General features: G+C 45.4%; 1 protein-coding gene across 5 annotated transcripts in view; it reads left to right on the forward strand.

Moving 5' to 3' along the window:
• Positions 1-27,393, forward strand: part of LOC119974644 — an 86,898-nt gene that overhangs the window by 49,718 nt on the left and 9,787 nt on the right. For 3 of the 5 annotated variants that reach the window (XM_038813709.1, XM_038813711.1, XM_038813710.1), the window contains one exon: positions 8,725-8,774. The exons of the other annotated variants lie outside the window; for them this stretch is intronic. In XM_038813709.1, coding sequence (XP_038669637.1) covers positions 8,725-8,774 — 50 coding nt within the window. The remainder of the gene's footprint in view (positions 1-8,724; positions 8,775-27,393) is intronic. 5 annotated transcript variants of the gene reach the window in all.

Consider the following 27,393-nt stretch of genomic DNA (forward strand, 5'->3'; position numbering starts at 1 on the left):
CAACAGCCAGAGAGAATATGACTCCAATGCTGGAGTCTCACTCGGCAAAATATAATACAATTGAAAAGACAAATTTGGTCCTGTGGGACAATGCTTTCTATAAGTGGAGTGTGACATCACGATGATTAAGGATCTCAGATTTTATAAAGTCAGAAATGAACCATTCACTTAGATTGAACTGCCTTACAGAAAGGGGATGATATTCAAAGTAGTCTACCCAAGTGATGGGGAGATGGTGGCACAGTGGTAATATCACTGGACTGGTAATCTAGAGACCCACAGTATCTTCTGGGGACCCTGGTTCGAATCCCACCACTGCTGATGGTGAAATTTGAATTATACATCTAACCGTGAAACCATTGTTGACCCATCTGGTTCACTAGTGTCCTTTAGGGAAGGAAATCAAGTGCTTCGGCCTGGTATGGCCTTCAAATGACTCCAAAGCCACAGCAACTCATTTAAGAGAGCCTCACCTGAAGGGCAATTAGGGTTGGGCAATAAATGTTGACCCAGCCAGTGACTCCTCCATGAACAAAAAAAAAAATACATAATATATCTTGGGCTAACTTTTCTCTCTCATTTGGAATTGTGCCACATTTAGTTTGGAGCAAACAATGGCTGATAGATTTTGTAATAGGTCTTCGGATGCAGGACCTCGAATCACACATCCCATGAATGAATAATTTAAAAAAGATTGAACGCCACCTTGTGGTTACAAACAGTAACAAAAATTCAATTGGAGAACATTTAAAAAAAATTAATAATTTGCAGGATGTGGGCATCGCTGGCCAGACCAACATTTATTGCCCAACCCTAGTTGCCCTTCAACTGACTGGCATCTAAGAGTCAACCACATCTGGAGTCACACGTAGCCCAACCAGGTAATCATAGAATTCACAGTGTAGAAGGAGGCCATTCAGCCCATCAAGTCTGCACCAGCCCTTGGAAAGAGCAACCCTACCCAAGCCCACACCTCCATCCTATACCCACACCTCCACCTTATCCCCGTATCCCCACCTAACCTTTTTTGGACACTAGGGGCAATTCAGCATAACTAATCCCCCTAAACTGCACATCTTTGGACTGTGGGAGGAAACTGGAGCACCTGGAGGGAAACCCACGCAGACACGGGTAGATCGTGCAGACCCCGCACAGGCAGTGACCCAGCCGAGAACCGTACCTGGGTTCCTGGAGCTGGGAAGCAAGTGTGCTAACAACTGTGCTATCGTGCTGCCCACGTAGTACAGTGGCATGTTTTCCTTCTGTAATGGGCATTAGTGAACCAATGTTTTTTTTATGACAATCATTTTCATCATTAGACTTTTAGATTTTTATAGAATTCAAATTCTATTGTTTGCTGTGATGGGATTTGATTTTGGGTCCCTGGGTCTCTGGATTACTAGTCCAGTGATGTGTTCGGATCCTGGATGAGAACCCATCTGTTTTCAATTTGTAAAACTGTAAGGAAATGTTCCTGCGCCCCAGGAGAGTTAACACTGACCAATAGGTATTATTTATGTTAAAACACATTTTAATATTGATGAGACCATCAATTCATGCGACACGTGGTTAGAAGTGAACAGTGGTTTTAATCGTCTTACAACAGAGCCTGCCTGTGACGAGATGAACGCTAGATGAACTGGCAGGCAGGCTCCGACTGCCAAGCTTTATACAACCAGTGGGGAGGAGGAGTCATGGGCGGAGCCAAGGGTGGAGCCCAGTACAAACTTCCGTACATTCCCAGTACACATCCCCCTAGGGGCAGAGCCGCGCAACTGCTCATGTGCCGAGCTTACAGAGGCATGGTACAACATGTGTGATAACAGTGTGAATTATGCTATTATGATTCACCACAAATATAAACACAGAATTAACCACATTAGCAACTAAAATACAGATTTACAATTAACAGGTATAACAGTTCTTAATAAAAAAGAAAACCTTAACTTACTACTTAAACCTGCCACTATATTCCAATTAATCAAACCAATATACTTCAAATATCACTCATGAATAAAGTTAACAACTAGATTTCTATTTGCTGTTCTCTGAGTAAACCCTTTGGAGAGAGAACCTTTCAGGACCAAACTGAAACATCTCTGTTCAGATGAGAGTTCTAGGCTCAACTAACCATCCTGACAGACCTGGCTCCTCTCAATAATGACATCATCTGTACCAAAAGAATACCGCATTATTTTGTCTCTTCTTATAAGTTGCCCTTTGACTTGTTTAGCCAGGACCAAACACAATGCCCCTTGTAAATTATCTACACCTCAGGGATCCTTCAAGCATAACAATTATTCCATTATGTTAGCTATCTGTAACAGGTAAATGGTTATCACAATCTATTAGCAGAACACTTCATCTGCAAATCAATAATTACCTTACTTTTACAACACCTTAATCACAGCTCTAGCAGTCATACTGTCTGTGTGCACCATAACCCAGGTTTTAGAAACATTACTACATAAAATATATAGTATGACAATTTCTTACATTCATTACAGATAATACCACTATGCCACTGCTTCCTACATGCCAAAGCTTACATTGTAGGCAGCATTAACTGAGCCAGGATCCCTTGTGCTCCACTGCCCTGCTGATTATCAGATATAATATATGTGGTAGGCTATATTAGGGGTTTCGCGGTACCTAGGTGGGATGTACCTTATACTGTAGTTTGAGTGGTGGAACCTGCCTGCTGGTTCCGGCCAGCAGGCGGAGCATAAGAGTCTGTGTTTCACCCACAGCAGTCATTCTGTACCGGAGCTTCTGGGGTAACTGCTTGTTCATTAAAGCCTTCAATTGGACTACAAGCTCGCTTCAGTAGTGATTGATCGTGCATCAATATACTTATGAAGTAGCCAATTGGGAAGACATTTATCATTCGTCATTGTTTGTTACGTCATTATTAATATCTGAAAAGTACGTAGAGCTTGGAAATGACCATTGCCTGATACCTCTGTGGCGCAAATGTTACATTAGCAGAGTTCAATATGCTGTTTAATATTATGTTGGACTTGTTGGAAAATTAGATAAATTCAGTGGGATAATGGCCATTACTTGTTCTTGACCTTTTCTTTCATTTTTAAGCAAATGTGCACTCATATCATAGTAGTATTACACTGTTGAAGTTATAAACATCGCTCCACAGCTTTGTTAATGTTTACAGATGAGAGAAATTAATTTCCCTGCTCAATGAATGTAGTTATGTCACATACAAAAAGAACAGTTGTATGATGTTGCTACAGTATCACGGTCCCAGAATAGACCCCTACAGTGGCTAGGATGTTGGACCAAAACCCCAATATTTTAGTTTATTTTAAAACTGTGCAGAAAGAATGATTTGCTCTAGGAGTGATTGCATGAAAAAGTAGGGCTTTGGTATTTCTAAAACAAAACTTTTTTATAAATACAATGTTAAACTTTTTAACTTCACACCCCGGGGGGGAAAAAGAACAGCTTACAATTACCGCTTAACATTACTACTCAATTTCCCAATAAACAACTAGAAAAGAAACATACAGCTCTCAGTCCGGCTTAAAATTCAGCAGACATGCAGCAATACTTGTGTTACAGTACAAATTCTGGTTCTTGTTCGAACCCCTACAGACTCTGACTGAATATCTTCAAATGGCTGCTTCAACTAGGCTGTTTCAGCCCCTCCTCTTCAGTTGAGATGCTTTAAAATATTATCACTTTTTTTCGCTATCCTACTGGCAAAGCAAACTGTCTTTATTGGTGATCTTAAACACAAGCATTTCCAGATCAGACTTCACTTCTGAAACCCTTTTCTCCAAAAACAAACTTGCCCCACAGCTTCTGAAAAAATGTATTCCTGCATTTCTCATTTCCCCAAGCTAAAAAAACGAATTCTCTCTGCAGGCTGCAAAACACTTTAACGCCCCCAGGGACTTCCCCAGGCAAACCACTCGGCATTAACCCAGAATGATAAACGCATTTCTGGGTCAATTTCACTTGCTGGCTGCTAAAATCACCCAACGCTACAAACAATTAAATTTAAACAAACACATTCCAACCCTTAAATTGCCCACTAGATTTGTAATCAAATTTTCCAAACATCTTCCAATCATCGCAATTGGTAGTAAGTATTGAAGTAGGTATTAAATCAATGCACAGAAACGGTGAGCAAGGCAAAAATGTATTGGGCTACAGAGCCAGAGTGGTGGAATATTTTTTTCTCTAAGTGTTGAAATGGTAAGTGCTGGTCAAGCCACCACTGCCGTCCACTTCAGGAAGGACATGCACTAAAAGGAGAGCATAAAAAGAAGAGTAGCAGCATTGACTGAATAATAGGAGGCAGCGTGTAGTGGTTAATGGATATTTTTCAGACTGGAGGAAGGTTTGTAGAGGTGTTCCTCAGGGGTTGGTATTGGGACCTTTGCTTTAACTGATATATACATTAGTGATCTAGATCTTGGTGTGCAGGGGAGAGTTACAATGTTTGCAGATGACACAAACTTGAAAGTATTGTAAACTATAATGAGGACAGTGTAGAACTTCAAAAGAACATAAACAAGTTGGTGGAGTGGGCAGATAGGTGGCAAATGAAGTTCAATTCCGAGAAATGTGAGATGTTGCATTTTGGTAGGAAGAAAATGGAGAGACAATGTAAAATAAGGGATAAAATAAGGGACGGCCAGCCTCTAAGGCGTAACAGCCTCCCCGAACAGGCGCCGGAATGTGGCGACTAGGGGCTTTTCACAGTAACTTCATTTGAAGCCTACTCGTGACAATAAGCGATTTTCATTTCATTTCATTTTCATTTCATTTTTCATTTCATAAGGCCTTATACCTGTTAAGTGCTACACACGAATAGTCAGAAGGATCATCCCAAATATAAAGAGGAAGAGCAACAGCAAAATATTTCAGAAACCTGAGCCCAAAACGTCAAAGTATTATGTTTAGGAATGGCCTCAAGTCATTTTTATCCTCTCGATATGGGCTTTGCTTACAAGGTCAACATTTATTGCCCATTCCTAATTGCCTTTGAGAAGGTGGTGGTGAACCATCTTCTTGCACCGTTGAAGCCACACTGTGAAGCTATTCCCAAATCTCATCTTCGGATGTTTAGGTTTTTGACCCAGCAATACTGAAGGAATGGCTATTTATGTTAAGAAGTCTAACAACACCAGGTTAAAGTCCAACAGATTTATTTCAAATCACTAGCTTTTGGAGTGAGGATTCACCTGAGAAAGGAGCTGCGCTCCGAAAGCTAGTGATTCGAAACAAACCAGTTGGACTTTAACCTGGTGTTGTGAGACTTCTTACTGTGCCCACCCCAGTCCAACGCCGGCATCTCCACATCATATTTATATTAAAGTTGGGATAGTGCGTGAATTAGAGTGGGCAGTGATCCAATACACCTGCTGTCTTTGGCCTTCTAGGTTTAGAGATTGTGGGTTCGAGAGGTGTTGTTGAAGAAACCATGGCGAATAGCTGCAGTGCACCCGGTAGATGGTGTACATTACAGCCTTGGTACGCTGGTGGTGGGGGGAGTGGATGGTTTTATTAAACAGGTGGAAACGGGTGCTCATCAAGCGAACTGCACTGTCCTGGTTGGCGTTGCGCTTCACGAGTGTTGCTTCAGCTGCACCTATTCCATAAAAGCGGACAATATTCGATCACATTTCTGGGTTGAGCCTTGTAGGTGCTGGTGAGTTTCCATCTTCCATCTTCCCATTTCTAAATTTTTAACTCTGTGCGATTAGTACTATAATGAAAACAACTGAATTTATCTTTGTAACTTGGAGGAATGAGCCACTCGCCACTCAGCCTCTGACCTGTTCTCGTAGCCAATGCATTTTGTGCCGGGTTTAGTTGAGTTTTGGTGAATGGGCACCGCCAGGATGTTGATGGCGAGAAATTTAATGATGGTGGAACAGTCAGTCAACTAGTAATTGTGAGGTCCAGACAAATGCTCGACAGAGGGATTATGCATTCAAAGCCCATCACGACAGCCGGTAACAATTAAGTTCAATTAATCAATCAGGAATATAAAGCTAGTCTCAGTAATGGTGACTGTCATAATATATACCAATATATCATGGTGCAGACACACACTGATGGACACACACAGGGACCAATCAACATGTACAAACACCGCAGCCAATCACCAGTTAGAATACACACACTATAAAGGCAAAGGGCATCACGGTTCCCGCTCATTCTGGGTGCTGCCTCTGAGTGTAACAGGAACTTATTCAGTCCAGCACAGACTCACAACACGTGCTGAGAGAATCAACTGGTTCAGACAAGGCTTAGGTCTCTAGTTCAAGTTAGCATTATTTAGACCCACAGTCATCGTGTGTTAGTTAGTTAGAAGTAGTTAATAAAATTGAGTTGAACCTTCATCTGTGTTGGAAGTGTCTGTTCATCTCTCAAGCCTACACTAGCCAACACATCAGTGACCATAACAACAATTATAAATTATTGTAAAAAATTATCTGGTTTATTAGTGTCCTTTAGGGAAGGAAATCGGCCAACCTTACCCGGTCTGGCCTACATGTGACTCCAGATCCACAGCAATGTGGTTGACTCTCAACGGCTCGCAAGGGTAGCACGGTAGCATGGTGGTTAGCATAAATGCTTCACAGCTCCAGGGTCCCAGGTTCAGTTCCCGGCTGGGTCACTGTCTGTGTGGAGTCTGCACATCCTCCCCGTGTGTGCGTGGGTTTCCTCCGGGTGCTCCGGTTTCCTCCCACAGTCCAAAGATATGCGGGTTAGGTGGATTGGCCATGCTAAATTGCCCGTAGTGTCCTAAAAAGTAAGGTTGGGGGGGGGGGGGTTGTTGGGTTACGGGTATAGGGTGGATACGTGGGTTTGATTAGGGTGATCATTGCTCGGCACAACATCGAGGGCCCAATGGCCTGTTCTGTGCTGTACTGTTCTATGTTCTAGGCTCTCTGAAATAGCTATGCACGCCACTCAATTCAAGGGCAATTAGGAATGGGCAGCAAATGCTGGCTTTGCAGGGATGCCCACATCCTAATAATAATCACTTTTTGCCACAAGTAGGCTTCAATGAAGTTACTGTGAAAAGCCCCTAGTCGCCACATTCCGGCACCTGTTCGGGGAGGCCGGTACGGGAATTAAACCCGCGCTACTGGCCTTGTTCTGCATTACAAGCCAGCAATTTAGCCCACTGTGCTAAACCAGCCCCTCCTATGAAATAATAGAGACATTTAGTATGGCAATGCCATTGAATGTCAAGGGGAGGTGGTTAGATTGTCTCTTTTGGAAATGCTCATCACCTGACAAATGTGTGACACAATTGTTATTTAGTTGTGAATGGCTGGTTTAGCACAGTGGGCTAAACAGCTGGCTTGTAATGCAGAACAAGTTCAGCAGTGTGGGTTCAATTCCCGTTCCGGCCTCCCCGAACAGGCGCCGGAATGTGGCGACTAGGGGCTTTTCACAGTAACTTCATTGAAGCTGACTTGTGACAATAAGTGATTATGATTAATAAAAGGATGGAATAAGCTCAATGTTATCTCAAGATGAAACCAAGGGTATATAATTTAAAGATCTTAATACTGATATTCCATATACTCAAGGAATATAATCCTTTGATAAAGTAGTGAAGTTAGAGACATTAGCGGAGTTCAAGATGCAGTTGAATGTTCGGTTGAGTTTTTGGAAAACTAGAGGAATTACATTGAGCGGGCTAATGATCTTTCCTCATTCTTGACTTTTTCTTTAATTTTTAAACAACATGCACCCATCTATCGCATATTTTGTACTGTGATGGTATAAACATAGCTGCACAGCTCCCCCTAAACCTAATGGCAAAAGCAATAAAATCTCTACATGTCAGAAAGGAATGACTTTCCCTGCTTAATGAATGTACTAATGTCATTAAAAATATACGGGTTTATGATGTTGATATATGTAGTGTGATGAATATAGGAATTTCAGATGTATACGGTATAGGTATTTGGTGCATTTTTGAATGGCGTCCTGATCCCGAAGCCCTGAAAAGAACCCCCAACCTCCTCCCCCATATTGAATGCATCACAGGAGGGTCCCCTGGCCCCCCAATACCCATGGCAGACAACCTGGGCCTGATCAAGCACATGCAAAAATGCCTCTTGGCAGTGCCAACCTGGTACCCTGGCAGTGCCCCTGCCAGCTGGCAATGCCACCTGGGCACATTGGCAGCACCCAGCTGGCACTTTCCGGGAATCCTGGTGGCAACCGCAGTGCCAGGGCACCACCCTGCCCAGAGGGCGTTCAGCTGAAGACCTCCAATCCCCTTGGAGATCCTCACGAGTGCCGTTGCATCTGGTCCCCATTTGTACCATACACCGCTCGCTCGAGGTCCCCGAGGCAAAGGATTGAATCCCAAATCATCAGCTACCTCGGGAATCTGCACATTAGGGAGAGGCTTACTGCCTCGCTCTAATATGCAGATTTGCTAAGAAATGATCTCGTCCATTGTGGCCGGGATTCCCCTTGCAACGTCTCGCGAGATTGTGTTGAAGAGATAGGGCGGGTGACTAACGGAATGGCATTTCTCATAGGGATTGAAGACGATGGCCGAGGTATTCGCAATATTGAGTTGGAGGAAATTTCTGCTCATCATTATAGCGGTGTGTGAAGTTAGAGACAGTGAGGGGGGGGGGGGGGGGGGGGTGGTGAAGAAGAGTTGGGCGTCGGCAGCGTATTTCGATTTTAGTAACAATTCTGGAATTTTTCTTGTAGACCAACTCCCTAAATTACGTTCAAGAAGATCAGTGCTGAAAAAAACAGAGGTAAGAGCAGCATTCCTTTTCTGCTATTACAATAAAGCTTTACAATAAGAATAATATATTCCTCCTTTGTTTTTCTTCACGTGCGGATGGCAAAGTCAGGTCTGTCCGTGGGGAAAATATTTTCAGCCTGTGCTAAGTTTTCATGCCGATGACGTAATCATAATTTTCAAAATGTGCCTGTGCGTTGGAGAATTGCAAATTTTGCCCGTCCGCTTACGAAGGGAGGGAGGGAGAACATAGGTAACTACAGATTGATCAGTGGCATATCTGTTGCAGGGAGGTTTAGTCATCAGAAGGTGACTGAGGCACAAGTGTGAGTTTATCAGAGAGAGGCAGTATGGAGGTGTGAAGGTGGGTCATATCTGACTAATCCAGCTGAATATTTTGAGGAGATCACTCATAGTAAGAGTAAATTATATTCGCTGGAGTTTAGAAGAATGAGAGGGAGACCTCATAGAAACCTATAAAATTCTAGCAGGACCAGACAAAGTAGACGCAGGAAGGATGTTCCCTCATGGCGGGGGAGACCATTACCAGGGGTCATAGTCTGAGGCAGCAGGGTAGCATGGTGGTTAGCATAAATGCTTCACAGCTCCAGGGTCCCAGGTTCGATTCCCGGCTGGGTCACTGTCTGTGTGGAGTCTGCACGTCCTCCCCCTGTGTGCGTGGGTTTCCTCCGGGTGCTCCGGTTTCCTCCCACAGTCCAAAGATGTGCGGGTTAGGTGGATTGGCCATGCTAAATTGCCCGTAGTGTCCTAATAAAAAAGTAAGGTTAAGGGGGGGGGGGTGTTGGGTTACGGGTATAGGGTCGATACGTAGGTTTGAGTAGTTTGATCATGGCTCGGCACAACATTGAGGGCCGAAGGGCCTGTTCTGTGCTGTACTGTTCTATGTTCTATGTTCTATGATACGAGGTGGACCATTTAGGACTGAGATGAGGGGAAATTTCTTCAGCTAGGAAGCGGTGAGCCTGTGGAATTCTCTACCACAGAAAGCAGTTGAGGTTAAAACATTGCATGTTTTCAAGAAGGAGGTAGGTCTATCTCTTGGGGCTAAAGGGATCAAAGGATATGGGGGGGGGGGGGGGGGAAAGAGGGACAGATTACTGAGTTGGATGATCAGCCATGACCATAATGAACAATGGAGCAGGTTCCTGCTCCTATTTTCTATGTTTCTATTCCCCAGGCACCTGTACTGGAGACTCATCCTTTCACAATGTATCTGAGTTGGGTGAAGGAATAGAGGGCTGTATACTCCTATTTGCAGATGCCAAATTAGAAAGCCCCAAAACGTTTTGTAGATTGGAGCAGGAAGTTACCAGGAGGAAAACGTATGACAGATAGCATTCAGTGTGGGCATGTATGAGGACATGCACTTCGGATCCAAGAGGGGAAAATCAGAATATTGTTTTAATGGTGAGAGATTTGGAACTGTGGGGAAGCAAAGAAAATTGGACGTGTAGGTACGTCATCATTAAGAGCCAGTGCACAGGTAGGAAAAGGGCAAAAGGCCTAATGCAATTTTGGGCTTTATCCCACGTAGATTTGATTACAAAACTGAAATATCGATGCCTCAGTTGAACACAATCTTTCTCGGACCCCACTTGGAGTTCAAAGTTCAGATGTGGCCACCAAATCTGAATGATATATTGACTGTGCAGAGGATATAATGGATTGAATTTCATGGAGGGGGTGGAGGGTGTTGTGGAAGGCGGGGAGGCGCTAGGGCACATTGTTCCCCTAGCCAGCCAAGGAAAGTTGGTGACACACCAATGTGGTCGCCCCTTAGCAAAAACATGGGCTGGCCATAAAGATAAAAGCAAATTACGCGAGATACTGGAATCTGAAACAAAAACATAAAATACTGGACAATCTCAACAGGGCTGGCAGCATCTGTGGAGAGAGAAGGGGGATAACGTTTCAAGTCTGCATGACTCTTTGTCAAAGCTGAAGAGAACTGGAAATAGGATCAGATTTATACTGTTGTGGGGGTAGGGGGGCGCGTTGGGAGGGCGGGTGTGGAGCAGTGGGGCTGGATAGAGGGCCAACGATAGGTAAAGACTGACAAAGATGTTGTGGACAATAAGCCAAAGGGAATGTAAATGGTGGTGAAAATGACTAAGAAGGGTGCTGATAATGCCACATTAAGAGATCAGTGTTAATGGTTAATGATATGTACCTCTACTTAAGTAAGTAGCGTGTCAAAGGACTGGGGTTGGCAGTGCCAAGCTGCCATTTTATGCACATGCGCATTTGGGCCAGGGTTGCCTGGTGTGGATGTTGGGGGGTGCCGGGGCTTGGGGGGGTGGAGGACCCATGTTGAGGATTGGGGGGGAGGTCATGGATTCTTTTCGGGGCCTCGGCGATCGGGACGCCATTTTTTAATGGCGTTCCGATCGCTCGCTACAATGGGGAGTTCCGGTGGGCGAGGGGGGGGCAACAGGAGGTCAACCAAACTATAGGCATCAGCTCAACCCCAGGCCCTGGTGCACCTAAGAAGCAATATGAAGACCCAGGAGCCCCTTGTAGTTAAGTAAATGTGAGTTTATTTTCGTCATAGAAAGCGCAGACACAATAAGCCAGGACTACCAGAATGGTGCTCTTTGTCCAGGCCGGCCTTTACATATCCCGGCATCGAGCCCCAGCTGGGAGGGCCCCTGCCCCAGCTGGGAGGGCCTCCGCCCACTAGTTTGAAACCTGTCTTCCACTAGTCCCACGGGAAGATAGATTAGGGTATCTCTGTGGGCCTCGTGAGGGTTATTCCACCCAGTCTCACAGGCCTCGTAGATCAGATACTTTGTGCTCCGTCGAACCTGATGCACCCAACCTCCAGATCAGGATCACTAAAGCTTGGCAGCCAATCTTTCAAGGTCAGTCGGGAACTCGCCTTCCACTTCTCTCCAGGGAGAGGGCCCATGGACACACCTTGTCCGGCCCCTACCTCTTGAACCCGTCAGGATAAATGACACGCCATGCAGCAGGATCTTAACACCTCAAAGGCGGGCCCTTACCAGGGAAAGTGCTCTTCCGAATGCAAGGAGCCACTCGTTTATATACCTCCGCCATTCTCCCAGGGATACCTCGCAAATCGTCAGAGTGAGCTCGAAAGACCTGCACCGCAGAGCTGGGGTCTTCATGCAGAGCAACATTCTCAATGACGGCCATCATCCAGATGCACACGGCCCCACCCAGGCAAAAGCCCGCTCACCAGCACCGAGGCCATTGCAAGCGGGGCCCCACCCCAGCCCACTCTAATTGGCACGGTAAAAACAAGGATTTTCTGCAACTTATCTCAGCAGGGACATTGCGTAAGAAAAGACAAATGTGAAATGGGCACTTGGTATCAGATACGGGATTACGGGAGGAGCAGAGCCGGAGCTTGTGAAAATGCAGCCGCTCCCACACTCACAGAGCATGATCTCCAGTCTGGGGGCTTTATGGACCCCATTGCAGCCGCTCCCACACTCACAGAGCATGATCTCCAGTCTGGAGGCTTTATGGACCCCATTGCTATATTTCACATTTATTTCATTGACTGAAAGGAATTTATTCAGTTGCAGCGGTGGGATTTGTATTCGTGGGTAAATGTTTAACCCCCCCCCCCCCCCCCCCCCCCCCCCCCCCCCCCGAGGGGATCCGAATTCTGAGGCTGGGTGGGTGATGTCTGATCTGACAGGAGGGTCTGGGGCGGGGACCCCGCTGCCACCCCTCCTCCTGATGGGAAGGCTTGCAGCCGGTCTTCCCACTAACCAGTGACATGCGAGGGCTCTCCACGTGGGAGAGCACGTTGTGGCCTTTGGAGGGGCAGTGGGCAGTGGGGGGCTGGGTTCCTCAGTGCCTGATCAAGGGACGCGTGCCCATTGGGCAGGAGACGGGTCTGCTGAAGGCTATCCCCTTGCATTGACCTCCAGCCCTCGCCCCCTTCACAGGCAGCCCCCTCTCTGTCACTCCCATCCCACTGTCACCTACCTTTGTCCAGGGATCCCGGGATGGTCCCTGGTGAAGACCCAAGTGCAATACCGACAGCAGCCATGACTCCCAATGGCACTGCCAGTAATGGAGAGTTCCAAGAGCAGGATATCCACCCGACTGGGGCAAGCCCTGAAACTAACTGACCCCCATGGAGCCAGCAGTCCCAGCAACATTAAGTCAGGGACTTGATTTCCTTGGGGCTCCAGGAAATCGGATCGTCGGGGCAGGGGTTGCCAGTTTTGATAGCAGTCATCAGATCTACTCTCTGCCTCTTTAAATTGCACCCATGATTCTGGATTATTAGTCTCATAATATAAACATAACGCTAACGTATCCCCAGTGGAAATATACAGGAAACAGAATGGCCTGGAGTTTTCTGGCTGACCTTTATTGGATATGCCGCAGATGTTAGCTTGTCTCCATTGGGCCGTGCCAGTAGCCAGTGTTTATTGACCCCTGAATGAGATTGGGCATTTTTAGAGTCAGACTCAAGAGCTCGCTCAACCGTCTTTTGGCCATTAATGTGCCACTTTGGGAAAAATCACAGCCAGGTGACTGTTCTCCACTTAGTGAGGGCTTCTGACCCTCATGTGACCCCGAAGCCCTTGGGGGCAAATCCTGCCTTCTGCTGCTTTCATTTGGTGTGAAATTAAAAATCTTGGCAAATCACCCAAGTTGGTGCAAAATAAGAATTGGCATGGTGAAAAATCGATGACTAATTCTCTGGGAGCCTGTTTCACATTGCTGGCATAGAACAGCTTCATCCTCCCGTCAGTCTTCTCTCGTGTAGAGACACTGGTTGCATGATATGGATTTCTCTGTGGCATGTTCTGCCTTTGTTTAAAAAGGTATCTTTGTAGCTAAAATAGTTCAATGGTCATTAGTTGGTGTGGTGAATGTACATCATGTAATTCACACTGTATAGTATTGCGTTCACACTGTATAGCATTGTGTCCTTGTGGGCTCTGTCTGTGAGCCGTTGCGCAGCTCTGCCCACAGGGGGAGATGAGGAGCTTGTACACGGCTCCACCCATGGCCCCTCCTACTACCGGAAGTATAAAGTGCTGCAGCCTTGTGAGTCTGCCCTCAGTTCTTCTGGTCGCAGGCAGGCTCAGTTGTAAGTCTATTAAAGCCACAGTTTACTTCCTATCGTGTCTCGAGTGAATTGATGGTCATATCAGTTGGCGAGTGAAAAACATCAAGAACTAGAATTCTGACAAACCGACAGAAAGTGTTGGCAATTGCTTGGCACTACTGCATTGGCAGTAAATAGTAGATGGTGTTGGTGGCACGGTAGCATAGTGCCTAGCACAGTTGTTTCACGGCGACACGGTCCCAGGTTCGATTCCCGGCTTGGGTCACTGTCAGTGCGGAGTCTGCATCTTCTCCCCGAGTCTGCGTGGGTTTCCTCCGGGTGCTCCAGTTTCCTTCCACAGTCCAAAGATGTGCAGGTTAGGTGGATTGGCCATACTAAATTACCCTTCGTGTCCAAAAAGGTTGGGTGGGGTTACTGGATAGGGTGGAGGTGCGGGCTTAGGTAGTGTGCTCTTTCCAAGAGCTGGTGCAGACTTGATGGGCCGAATGGCCTCCTTCTGCACTGTAAATTCAATGAGTCTATCATCACAGGACATTCTGAATTCTCCCTCAGTGTACCCGAACAGGTGCCGGAATGTGGCGACTTAGGGCTTTTCACAGTAACTTCATTACAGTGTTCATGTAAGCCTACTTGTGACAATAAAGATCATTATTATGTCTCATAAAGCCAGAGTCATTGGTGCACTTACACTTCTGTGTGTAGTTAAAATTAAGCAATTTAGCCTCATGTCTCCTGCACTGCATATGCTAAATCATGGATGAGTGAACTTGTGGGAGCGCGAACCGCGATTGGATACACAAACAGATTCACGGGGTAAACTAATTTGTGATAGAGGGGATCGCGAATGACGGGAATTCACTGTCCTCGATTTCTCAAAAGCTTTTGATAATTTCTCATGAGCAGCTCTTGTCCAAATTCATTTACTATGGAATCTGTGGTCGCGTTGTCAAGGTCACAAGAAAAATAAGTGGAAGCCACAGTGATCATAATGCGGGGAACAGGCGTGAGAAGCTCAGTTACCCGCTCCTGTTCCTTTGTCCCTAATTTGCTCCATCAGCAATGCAAATTGTGGCTCTCAGATCTACTCCCTCGAACCTCGAACTTTGCCACACGATGCATCATCCGATCTTTGAATGAATTTTCCCACAAAGTTAGTGAAAATGTCAGCTGATAATGTCACAGCAAGGGAGCAGGGCACTTGGGACCTGATTGAAACAGGACAACCAGTAGAGTATGTCAGTCACTAATGAGATTTAAGAGATGGTAAATAAATATCGAGGGCAGAATAAAATTGACGCTCCCCGAGGTGGGTTCTGAGGTGGGGGTGGAGGGTAAAATTGAAAGGCTGGGTCTCTCCCTAGCAGCCCATCTTTCCAAACCCAATTTCACGATTGGGCGGGCAGGGCTTCAGGTAGGAAACAGGCTCTTTCACATATTAAGCCCCTTAGGTGGCCACTTAAGTGCCTTATCCCGCCACGTCTCAATATGTAGGCTGGCGAAAACAAAATCGGGTGGGAAAGTGACAAAAAAAAGACCTTTTCCCATCTCAGGTGGGATGTGGGATGGGGGTGGGGGTGGGGGGGAATAGTATCTAACTCTGAAGACCCCCTCAGAATTGGAGTGCCCTCATCACCAGGATGTTGCTGCTCCAGGAACCCCCACCCCCCAACCCGGTGTACCTCCCATTACCACGATCGCCTCCCCAGTGCGTCCCCACCCTCCTAATATACATTTTTATTGTCATAAGGATGCTTACATTAACACTGCAATGAAGTTACTGTGAAAAGCCCCTAGTCGCCACATTCCGGTGCCTGTTCGGGTCACAGAGGGAGAATTCAGAATGTCCAAATTGCCTAACGAGCACGTCTTTCAGGACTTGTGGGAGGAAACCCACACAGACACGGGGAGAGCGTGCAGACTCCGCGCAGACAGTGACCCAGGCCGGGAATCGAACCTGGGACCCTGGCCCTGTGAAGCCATAGTAGCCACTATGCTACCCTACTGCCCCCAGGACTTAGCTTTCCAACAGTTCTGGGACTTGTTTCCAGGCAGAGCGTTGCAGTACTGCTTCTGGCCACTGCATTGTTGTGCCTGGCCGTGGTGGAGAGCTGACGGTTAATTTGATTGGCTGACAGCTCTCACGGGCGGGACATTCTTCCAAGAGCCGACAGAAGTCTCATCCACCCCCAATCAACGCTTAAGTAAGCGTTAAATGGAAGTGGGAGTCTGAGAGGTAGCAGTTGCACGTCACGCGCCCACTCTCAGGATGGCGAGCACCGATCACTCGCCATCTTTAAAATCCTATCTATAGGAAGGACGGCAGGTGAATTAAAAGGTGTGAATTTAATGTTAAATGCAGAGAGAGAAATAAAATTAAATTTAAAATTTGGCTTTTCCAAAATCTCACTGAAAAGCCTATGGGATGTGGTGAAAGCAGAGACGATGGCTGGTTTCAAAAGGAAATTAGATGGGAAGTTGGGGGAATATAGGCTTAAAATGGTGAAAGCGGGGGGCAGCACTGTGGCACAACGGTTAGCACTGCTGCCTCACGCCGCTGAGATCCCAGGTTCGATCCTGGCTCTGGGTCACTGTCCGTGTGGAGTTTGCACGTACTCCCCGTGTTTGCGTGGGTTTCACCCCCACAACCCAAAGATGTGTAGGGTAACTGGATTGGCCACACTAAATTGCCCCTTAATTGGAAAAAAATGAATTGGGTACTCAAAATTTTTTTTTTAAATGTTGAAAGCAATAAAGCCAGGAAACGGGACTGATTGGATTGCTCTACAGAGACCCAGCGTGGACTTAATAGGCCAAATCTCTTCCTTCTGTGAATAGTGACTCAATGGCTTGAAGTAGTTAGTTTTCCATGGAGAGAGGTTGATTAGCATTATAAAGTGTACTTTTGCATATAATGACCAGGCTCAACTTTCAGTGGTGTGATTGATTAATGGTCTAAAACGTGTGTGCTGAAAGACTGGTTGGGGCTCTCTTAAGGGTAAGGTAGCATTGCCATTAATTTAGTAGCTACTTGACTGGCAACTTTTTAATATTCACATTTACGTGGCTCATAGTTCCTGTTCTATTTTCCCATTTTTAATGGCACGTGCCATTATCCCTGCCATTGTTTTGACAACAAATTCCAATCCGTATCTTCAATTCTGGCCTCTTGCTCATCTCTGATTTACAGCGTTCCACCAGTGGCAACCATTCCATCATCTGCCTACATATTAAGCTTCGGAATGCCCTCACTAAACCTCTGTTTCATTATCGCTCTCTACCCCTTTAAGAGGCTCTTTAAAACCTACTTCTTCAACCAAACTTTTATGCAGCTGCTCAATATCGCCTTATCTGACTGGGTTTCAAATCTGTTTGATAATGGCTCCCCTGAAGAACCTTAGGATATTATTTATATTAAATGCAAGTTTTTGTGAACAAATGCGCCAACATTTTAGAAGTTAACCATCCAAAATGGAACTTTGTCTGCCAAAAGTGCAGTTGGGAATGTTTTCCATGCTTGTGTTTTGAACTGTGCTCTTGATCACAAAGCCGCAACCCCCCCCCCCCCCCCCCCCACTCTCCCCTCATCAGGGGGCAGCACGGTAGCATAGTGGATAGCACTGTGGCTTCACAGCTCCAGGGTCCCAGGTTCGATTCCCGGCTGGGTCACTGTCTGTACGGAGTCTGCACGTTCTCCCTGTGTCTGCGTGGGTTTCCTCCAGGTGCTCCGGTTTCCTCCCACAGTCAAAAGATGTGCAGGTTAGGTGGATTAGCCATTCTAAAATTGCCCTTAGTGTCCAAAAAGGTTAGGTGGAGATAAAAGGGATAGGGTGGATGTGTGGGGCTTAAGTGGGGTGCTCTTTCCAAGGACCGGCGCAGACTCGATGGGCTGAATGGCCTCCTTCTGCACTGTAAATTCTATGATTCTATGATTCCCCTGCCCACGCCCAGGAGAATAGATTTGTAAAATTACCCCGTATGCATATGATATAAGGCAAAATCCCCTCGAACATAAGCTGACGGCAGTATAGGAGAGAGCCTATCACTGTGTAGAATATGACTTGCAAGTTCCCCTCCAAGTCACACCCCTTCTTGACTTGGAACTACATTGTCCTTCCTACACTGGGTCAAAGGGGCTGGTTTAGCCCAGTGGGCTAAACAGCTGGCTTGTAATGCAGAACCAGCAGCGCAGGTTCAATTCCCATGCCGGCCTCCCCGAACAGGCACTGGAATGTGGCGACTAGGGGCTTTCCACAGTAACTTCATTGAAGCCTACTTGTGACAATAAACGATTATTGGAAATCCTGGAACTCCCTCACTTCCAGCACTATGGAGTGCAGCAGTTCAAGAAGGCGGCTCACCACACCTTCTCAAGGGATGGGGAATAAATGGTGGCCAAGCCAGCCACTCACACATCCCGCGAACAAACAAAAATAACTTCATTTGAAGAATGAAGGACATTACATGTAATGATGAATAATTTGCATTTCGTACAAATTTATGTCAGACGAAGGGGATTAAAATATATAAACACTACAATGGTTCTATGTACCTGATAAGCTATAGAATCAGGGAATGATACAGTACAAAATGGAGTCATTCAGCCCATCCATGTTTATTCACATCAAAAGGAAAAGAGGTACCGTAATGTATATTAATTCATTTGTGGTTTTCTCTGACAGTCAAATTGCACTTGTAAGAGTGTCATCTGTTGTATAATATGATATTTATCAATCTGCTCACTGTAGATGCAGCTTGCAATGGATATATTATGGGTTGGTTTACATAGTACATTACAGCACAGATACAGGTTATTTGAGCCAGCAGTCTTTGTTGGCCATGCCTCTGTTTATGCTACACACAATCTACACACAGTGGACGGCACGGTAGCATAGTGGCTAGCACAGTGGCTAACCCACGCAGACATGGGGAGAACGTGTAGGCTCCTCACAGTCAAGATCCCAGGTTCGATTCCCGCTTGGGTGACTGTGAGGAGCCTACACGTTCTCCCCGTGTCTGCGTGGGTTTAACTCAGCGTGCTCCGGTTTCCTCCCACAAGTCCCTGAAGATGTGCTTGTTAGGTAATTTGAAAATTCTGAATTCTCCCTCTGTGTATCCGAACAGGCGACTAGGGGATTTTCACAGTAATTTCATTGCAGTGTTATTGTAAGCCTACTTGTGACAATAGTAAAGATTATTATTATTAATATTATTATTCCCATCCGCTTTCCCATCCAAATATCCTTTACTTCTACCCCCACTCTCACCATATGCTTACCTAACTTCTGAATAAGTGCTTCTATGTTTTTTTCCTCAACTATTCCCTATTGTAGCGAGTTCCGCATTCTAACCACTCTCTCGATACGGAGTCTCTCCTGACTTTCCTAAATGGGTTTATTAGTCATTATCATATATTTATGTCACCTGGTCGCCCCTATTGATTGGGAATATTTTCTCTATGACTACCTGGTCAATCCCTTTCCCAATCCCAAAGACCTCTGCCAGGTCACCCTGCTGTCCCATTGTTGCACGTTTTACTTGAGTGTAATTCGCGTTTATTGGAGTGTATTAACACGCCTCCGTTTAAAGGCCGTGTGCTTAACACTGCTAGGCTCTATATGTGTATTTTCAGCTCGGGAGTCGCCAGGTGTCGTATAAACACCTCACAAATATTCCAAGGTCAGGTTCAAAGTAATAAAACTATACACTGATTAGTAAGTTCCAAACGATTAGTATTTATTATTACAAATATAATAAATACGCATGCACACGCTAAGGGACTAAGCTACAACTAAACTAAGCGATCAGAATACTTAACTAAACAGGAACAGGCAAGGTCAGGGAGCGAGGTCTTCGTTCCGATCTTGGTCTGTAACCTTCAGAGAGTGTGCTGGTCGCTGGGGGTCTAGTGGGGCTGGTTCGCGTAGTGAGCGTCGTATTGTCACTTACGGTTCGGCGGCTGGTGCTCAACGGCTGGAGTCAGGATACAAGTCGAAGTTCTGGGTCGAAGTCAAAGCCGGAGCACAAAAACAGACAGGACCATGTGTGGGGGTCTATCTTTATAGTGGGCCCTAATGTCCGTGCCTTTTTGGGGCGGGCTTTTACCTTCAGGTATCGATTGGATCAGCTCCCAATCGATATCTTTCGAATCCCCCAATGTGAGGGTCTCTCCTCGATGGAGGGGGCGGTCTCTTGTGGTGGATACCTTTGGTGCCGCTCTGTTTGGACATCCACTTAAAGTATCTATTCAAACCCAAATGTTGCCATTGTGTGTGCCCAGATCTGGATTGCCTCATTAATATGCAAAGCGTTTTGCTATTAACACCTTTGGTTTGAGATCTTCCACCTGGCCAGAAACTAGTTTTGCTGCGTGCAAAATGCTAATCAGTCTTTGCAGACTGCTTGTCTTGGCTAAACTGCTTTTTCCCTGCAGTCTTAGCAGTTCTCCATCTTGTTAGCCCAGTGTCCATCTTAGGTGGCTACACCATCTTTTCCAGAGAAAAGAGATCTGACTCGTTCAATCATTCCTGACCTTTATCAACTGAGTTCTTTATTGGAAGAATGGGAAACATTGCCCGAAATGATAAATAACCCACCTGTTGACAGAAATTAAATAAGGATTAAGAGAGGTTCAAATATACAAAAGACTTGGCTGGTTCTTATTTTTTGTGGTTCCTTCATATGGTGAAAATATTTTGTGCCATATAATCTGTACACCAGTGTGTTCACTGTAGAGGGCGCGTTCTCAATGGACTGATTTGTGTGTAACGCAGCATAAGAGATAATTCTGTGAATTGACTGCCATCCAGTGGATGATGCTAGTTACAATGAACTGATTGAATGCTCCTGTGGCTTTAGCTGATCGTTAATCCCAAATCAGAGTTATCCTCTTGTAGATAGAATAAATAATGATTGTATTTATATAGCACTTTCTGAAGTACAGTAACTGTTTGCAGCTATTCTGCATAAGTAGGGGCTGGTTTAGCACAGGGCTAAATCACTGGGTTTTAAAGCAGACCAAGGCAGGCCAGCAGCACGGTTAATTTCCCATTTGAAGCCTACTTGTGACAATAAGCGATTTTCATTTCATTTAATTTCATTTACAACACTGCGATGACTGACCAGTTCATCTGCTTTTGGCGATGAGGCAGAGGACAGGCCACTGAGAGGGCTCCGTACTTGTAATTAAACAATGCAGTTTAATCTTTAACATTCACATGAACATATAGATAAAAATTTGGTTCAATTATATAATCCAAAGTGGGGGGGGGGGGGGGGGGGGGGGAGAATGTCTTATTTCACGTTGCACTGTCGTGGGTCTGCTCCGGGTGCTCCGGTTTCCTTCCACAGTCCAAAGGGTTAAGTGTATAGTGATATGCATCACTGTATATACGCAAGGGGTTAATGTAAATACACTACAACTAAGTAACCACTAGAGGGAGCACCAGAGATATGTATATATATATATGCATAAACAAACAGGAAGTCAGGCCACTCTTCACAGGAACGGCAGCTGGTGAGCAGGACACAGACAGGCAGCTCAGGTGTAACATAGTAGAAGCGCTGGAGAGAGAACAAACTCATACAAATAAAGCATCTACTTCAACTGTAAGACTACAAGCTTTATTTAGACACAGGGAATAATACATTGTACCAGGCAACTTCAGAACTCTTACACAAGGTTACACAAGATGCAGACAAAGAAAGATCGAAAACAGAAGAAAACTCGTACGGGGGGGGGGGGGGGGGGGGGGGACGGACGACTTTGCTGAGTCGATGAAACTCGGAACTCCATCGCAGCTGAAAACAACTGGTAATTTAAGTCATAGATGGAAAATTTATAAACAAACATTCAAACTATATATTGTAGCTAATGAGTTGAGCATGGCTTCAGAAGAAATGAAAATAGCAGTTCTACTAGCAGGACATGAAGCTCGAGAAATCTATAACTGATTTAATTACTTGAAAGGTGAAGCCAACACGAAATTAGAAGTAATACTTAAAAAAAAAAAAAAAAATTGAAGATGAGCAGGGGCGGGAAGGGTGGGTGATATGTTCCTGGAAGGGAGCTTCGCGAGTTTGAGGAGCTTGGAGGAGAAATTTGGGTTGGTAAGGGGAAATGATTTTAGATACCTACAGTTGCGGGACTTTGTTCGTAGACAGGTCCCATCTTTCGCGCGCCTCCCGCCAATGGGGATCCTAGACAGAATAGTCTCTGGGAGGGACGAAGGGGAGGGTAGAGTCTCGGGTATTTATAAGGTGCTCATGAGGGAGGAAGGGTCCCAGACAGAGGAACTGAAACTTAAATGGGAGAAGGAGATAGGCGGGGAAATGGAGGAGGGGCTGTGGGCAGAGGCCCTGAGTAGGGTAAACTCGACCGCGACATGTGCTAGGCTCGGGCTGATCCAATTTAAGGTCATTCACCGGGCCCATATGACGGTGGCTCAGATGAGCAAATTTATCGGGATAGAGGAAAAATACGCTAGGTGCGCGGGAGGACCAGCGAACCATGTTCACATGTTCTGGGCATGCCCTGAGCTGAGGGGGTACTGGGAGGGATTTGCGGGGGTCATGTCCCAGGTGCTAAAAACAAGGGTGGTGATGAGTCCAGGGGTGGCAATTTTTGGGGTTTCGGAAGACCCGGGCGTCCAGGGGGAGAAAGAGGCCGATGTGTTGGCCTTTGCTTCCCTGATAGCCCGGCGACGAATATTATTGGCGTGGAGGGACTCGAAGCCCCCGAAGACTGAGTGGTGGTTTGCGGACATGTCGAGTTTCCTGGGGATGGAAAAAATTAAGTTCGCCTTGAGGGGATCTGTGCAGGGGTTCACCCGGAGGTGGCAACCATTTATTGACTTCTTTGCGGGAGAGTGAGCGTCAGCAGGGGGGTGGGGGGAGGGGGGGGGGGGGTAGAGTAGAGTAGGAGGGAAAATATGGCGGGTAGTACCGGTGGGAGGGGAGCGGGCTTGTGCAATATGTTACGGTGGAAGTATTGAAAGTATGTAGATGTTTGCACATTTTTGCCTTTTTTGCTTCCTTTCTGATGATGTCTGTAACTGTTTATAAAGCCAAAAACTACCTCAATAAAATTGTTTATTAAAACAAAAAAATTGAAGATCACTGTAACACCGGTAACAATGCTGCTTTAAGACATTCAATGCTTGGAGACCAAATTGCTCAGGGGATGAGTGATGCAAAACTCAAATAATCATTATCAGAACAGAATGGTTTAACGCTGGAAATCGCAATTGACAAGTGCAGTTTTTAACAAGAAGAAAATGTGAAAAAGTTCTTTTCCATGGGTCTGAAGAAGTTAAAATGGCATCTGAGCACATTTTAAACTACCCGGGGAACAAAAGACTCAAATCTGGGCCTGCACATGCGCAAGAAACCGCAGCCGCGCATGTGCAATTGAAAAAAAGATGCTTTGGGTGCAGATCGTTCTGCGCATGCGCAAGTCGCGCATGCGCAGCCAAAAGAAGATCGAACACTGTTCGCCTATGGATCTGCGCACGCGCAAGCCGCGCATGCGCAGTTGAACAGAAAGAACACAGTTTGCACATGCGCAGTTGAACAGAAAGAGCACAGTTTGCACATGCGCAATTGGACAAAAAGAGCACACAGCTCGAAGAAGCGCATGCGCAGTTTACGAAAAAGCGCACAGTAAAGAAAAATAGATATGTGCATGTGCAATCAATTCCTACGCTTTACATCATGAGTGTCATGACGTCAGAAGACTCAGACCATGCCCACTTAAAGGGGAAATGGCCAAAAATCACAAACAAGACTCTTAAAGGCACAAAACCAAAAGATTCAATCTCAAAAGGCACAACATTGCCTGAACTTCTACCAGCAGTTGAAAATAACTTTTGAAGCACCCTGGAACAAGCACTTTGCACCACCCAAAGTGAAGAGCACAATGACAAATCCGAAACAAAAGAAGGTGATTTGTTCATTGAACATGAAGAGCACAATAACAAATCCAAAACCAATGAAGATGATTTGTTTATCGAAAAATGCAATGTAGACATGGCTGAGTTATTCGGCTATGCTGATCATAGCATCAGCGACATGGTTGAAAAGCTCAACATGACTCTACTCATGGTAGATGAATCCAATACCATGATGCAACGGCAGATCATTGTTACATTGGATGACAGCAACCTGTCACATACCCAAGAAGAAAATTACGCCACACAGCGAGTACTGAACGACTTTGGGGGCAGCACGGTAGCATGGTGGTTAGCGTCAATGCTTCACAGCTCCAGGGTCCCAGGTTCAATTCCCGGCTGGGTCACTGTCTGTGCGGAGTCTGCACATCCTCCCCGTGTGTGCGTGGGTTTCCTCCGGGTGCTCCAGTTTCCTCCCACAGTCCAAAGGTGTGCGGGTTAGGTGGACTGGCCATGCTAAATTGCCCGTAGTGTCCTCAAAAGTAGGGTTAAGGGGTGGGGGGGGGTTGTTGGGTTACGGGTATAGCGTGGATACGTGGGTTTGAGTAGGGTGATCATGGCTCGGCACAACATCGAGGGCTGAAGGGCCTGTTCTGTGCTGTACTGTTCTACGACTCCGTTGAGAGAGCACAGATCAACTCCACAGAGAGAACACTCACGACTCCACACAGAGAGCGATGCAAGCCGCCACAGAGAGCTCGTTGATAGACTCCAAAATGGAAGGTAACTAAAAACTCCAAAGCAAAATCCATGCATGAACAAGACCATTAAGGTCTATCAACCTTATCTGAGCAACCAGAAGCAGACTATGAAAGTCTACCAAGCTCACATAATCAACAAGAAGGCAATGTAAGTCTACCCACTGCATGTGAGACAAGTGACGAAGAAATCACAGTTCCCATACAAGATGCGCAAGATCACGGCGAGTCTGACAGATCTCAGCTCGTCTGTACAAAAGAACTTGACAATCAAAGCACAACCACTAATGAGTCTAGTGAGACCACATCAATTGAAACCTCATCTACTCCAAACCACCCACAAAATAATGAAATCTTGAAGATTTTGACTCCAGAATTAGAGCACCAAGAAACCAAAAATGATTCAAATGAACCTGAAATGACTCCAGAAGAGGAGCACCAAGGAAGCAAAGAAGATACATCAAATCCACCACGAATGACTGATGTCAGCAAGATCAATGCAACATCTGATCATTCTCACAATCCTCAAGAAGAAACGCTCAATATAGCATCAGATACCACAAAGGACACTGACACCAATAAATTTGAGAATGACTCAAATTATCCACACGGAACAGTCATTGAGCGCAACAAGAACAACAAAAATCACAAGAAGCACAACAGAAACAAGAACAACAGCAACAACAAAAACAACAAGAAATACAAGAACAACAAAAACTACAAGCGCAACAACAAAGACTACAAGAACAACAACAAAAGCAACAACAAGAAGAATAACAAAGACAACAACAGCAACAACAAGCATGACAAAAACAACATGAACAACAATGGAAACAGTAAAAATGGAAACAACAAGCACAACAAAAACGACAACAAGTACAACAACGAAAACACCAAAGACAGAAACAACAACAATGAAACAACGACCTGCACAACATGGTACAACACTGCACATGAATGACAATGCAACAGCACACGCCAAAATAATGACAAGACTACAAACACACCATGGCATGATAACAAATCTCACAAATTCACATTTGCTCCGGAACAAACAAGCACACCAGCTTTCAAGGCAGATGACACACTAAATCGATACCACAACCACAGAAAAAAGTCCACGTCAGTCAACATCAGTGGTTCGACCATTTGAACACCTTGTGATGATTTGTTGCTAACTTAAAAACAAGAACATTGACGACATTTACAAAGAAATTACAATATCAATATCACCACGTCAACAACAGAAAAGAAAACACAACTGAAGAAATTCATAAAGTTTGGACTCATAATTTTTTTAAAGATTGGACTCATAAATATTAATTGGCTTTGTATAATCATCAATATCATCACAACTTGTACATATCATCCTTTATCTACCTGTTTTGTACAATTTTCGTCAACAAAGTTGCAGAAAATACGTAAAAAGAAAAAAGGGGGGATGTATACACAAGCGGTTAATGTAAATACACTACAACTAAATAACCACTAGAGAGAGCACCAGAGATGTGTGTGTATATATATATATATAGACAAACAGGAAGTCAGGCCAGTCTTCACAAGAACGGCAGCTGGTGAGCAGGACACTGACAGGCAGCTCAGATGTAACATAGTATAAGATCTGGAGAGAGAACAAACTCATACTAATAAAGCATCAACTTCAACTGTAAAACTACAAGCTTTATTCAGACACAAGGAATAATACAAGGTGACCAATGCATGGGGGCTATGGGGATGGAGTGGAGATTGGGCCTAGTTGGCGTTTTCATTTGGAGGGTCGGTGGAGCCTCGATGGGCCAAATGGCTTCCTTCTGCACTGTAGGGATTCTGTGGGTCCGCCTAGAATGTATGCTCAAGGGTTGAGCTGAAACCTCTGTCCTACTCCACAGACCACAGGATTCCCAAAACACTATTTAACCAATGAAATACTTTTGAAGTGTAGTCGCCGTTGTATTGTTGGGCGCTTGATAGTTACAAGGAAGCGAGGAAGGATCTAAAGAGAGAGCTGAGATGAGCAAGGAGGGGACATGAGAAGTCTTTGGCAGGTAGGATCAAGGAAAACCCAAAAGCTTTCTATAGGTATGTCAGGAATAAAAGAATGACTAGGGTAAGAGTAGGGCCAGTCAAGGACAGTGGTGGGAAGTTGTGTGTGGAGGCTGAGGAGATAAGCGAGATACTAAATGAATACTTTTCATCAGTATTCACTCAAGAAAAAGATAATATTGTGGAGGAGAATGCTGAGACCCAGGCTATTAGAATAGATGGTATTGAGATGCGTAGGGAAGAAGTGTTGGCAATTCTGGACAAGGTGAAAATAGATAAGTCCACGGGGCCTGATGGGATTTATCCTAGGATTCTCTGGGAAGCCAGGGAAGAGATTGCTGAGCCTTTGGCTTTGAGGTCATCATTGGCTACAGGAATAGTGCCAGAGGACTGGAGGATAGCAAATGTGGTCCCTTTGTTCAAGAAGGGGAGTAGAGATAACCCCGGTAACTATAGGCCGGTGAGCCAACGTCTGTGGTGGGTAAAGTCTTGGAGAGGATTATAAAAGATATGATTTATAATGATCTAGATAGGAATAATGTGATTAGGGATAGTCAGCATGGTTTTGTGAAGGGTAGGTCATGCCTCACAAACCTTATCGAGTTCTTTGAGAAGCTGACTGAACAGGTAGACGAGGGTAGAGCAGTTGATGTGGTGTATATGGATTTCAGTAAAGCGTTTGATAAGGTTCCCCACGGTCGGCTATTGCAGAAAATACGGAGGCTGGGGATTGAGGGTGATTTAGAGATGTGGATCAGAAATTGGCTAGTTGAAAGAAGACAGAGAGTGGTAGTTGATGGGAAATGTTCAGAATGGAGTTCAGTTACGAATGGCATACCACAAGGATCTGTTCTGGGGCCGTTGCTG

Source organism: Scyliorhinus canicula, chromosome 12, assembly GCF_902713615.1.
Source record: "Scyliorhinus canicula chromosome 12, sScyCan1.1, whole genome shotgun sequence".
Classification (NCBI taxonomy): domain Eukaryota; kingdom Metazoa; phylum Chordata; class Chondrichthyes; order Carcharhiniformes; family Scyliorhinidae; genus Scyliorhinus; species Scyliorhinus canicula.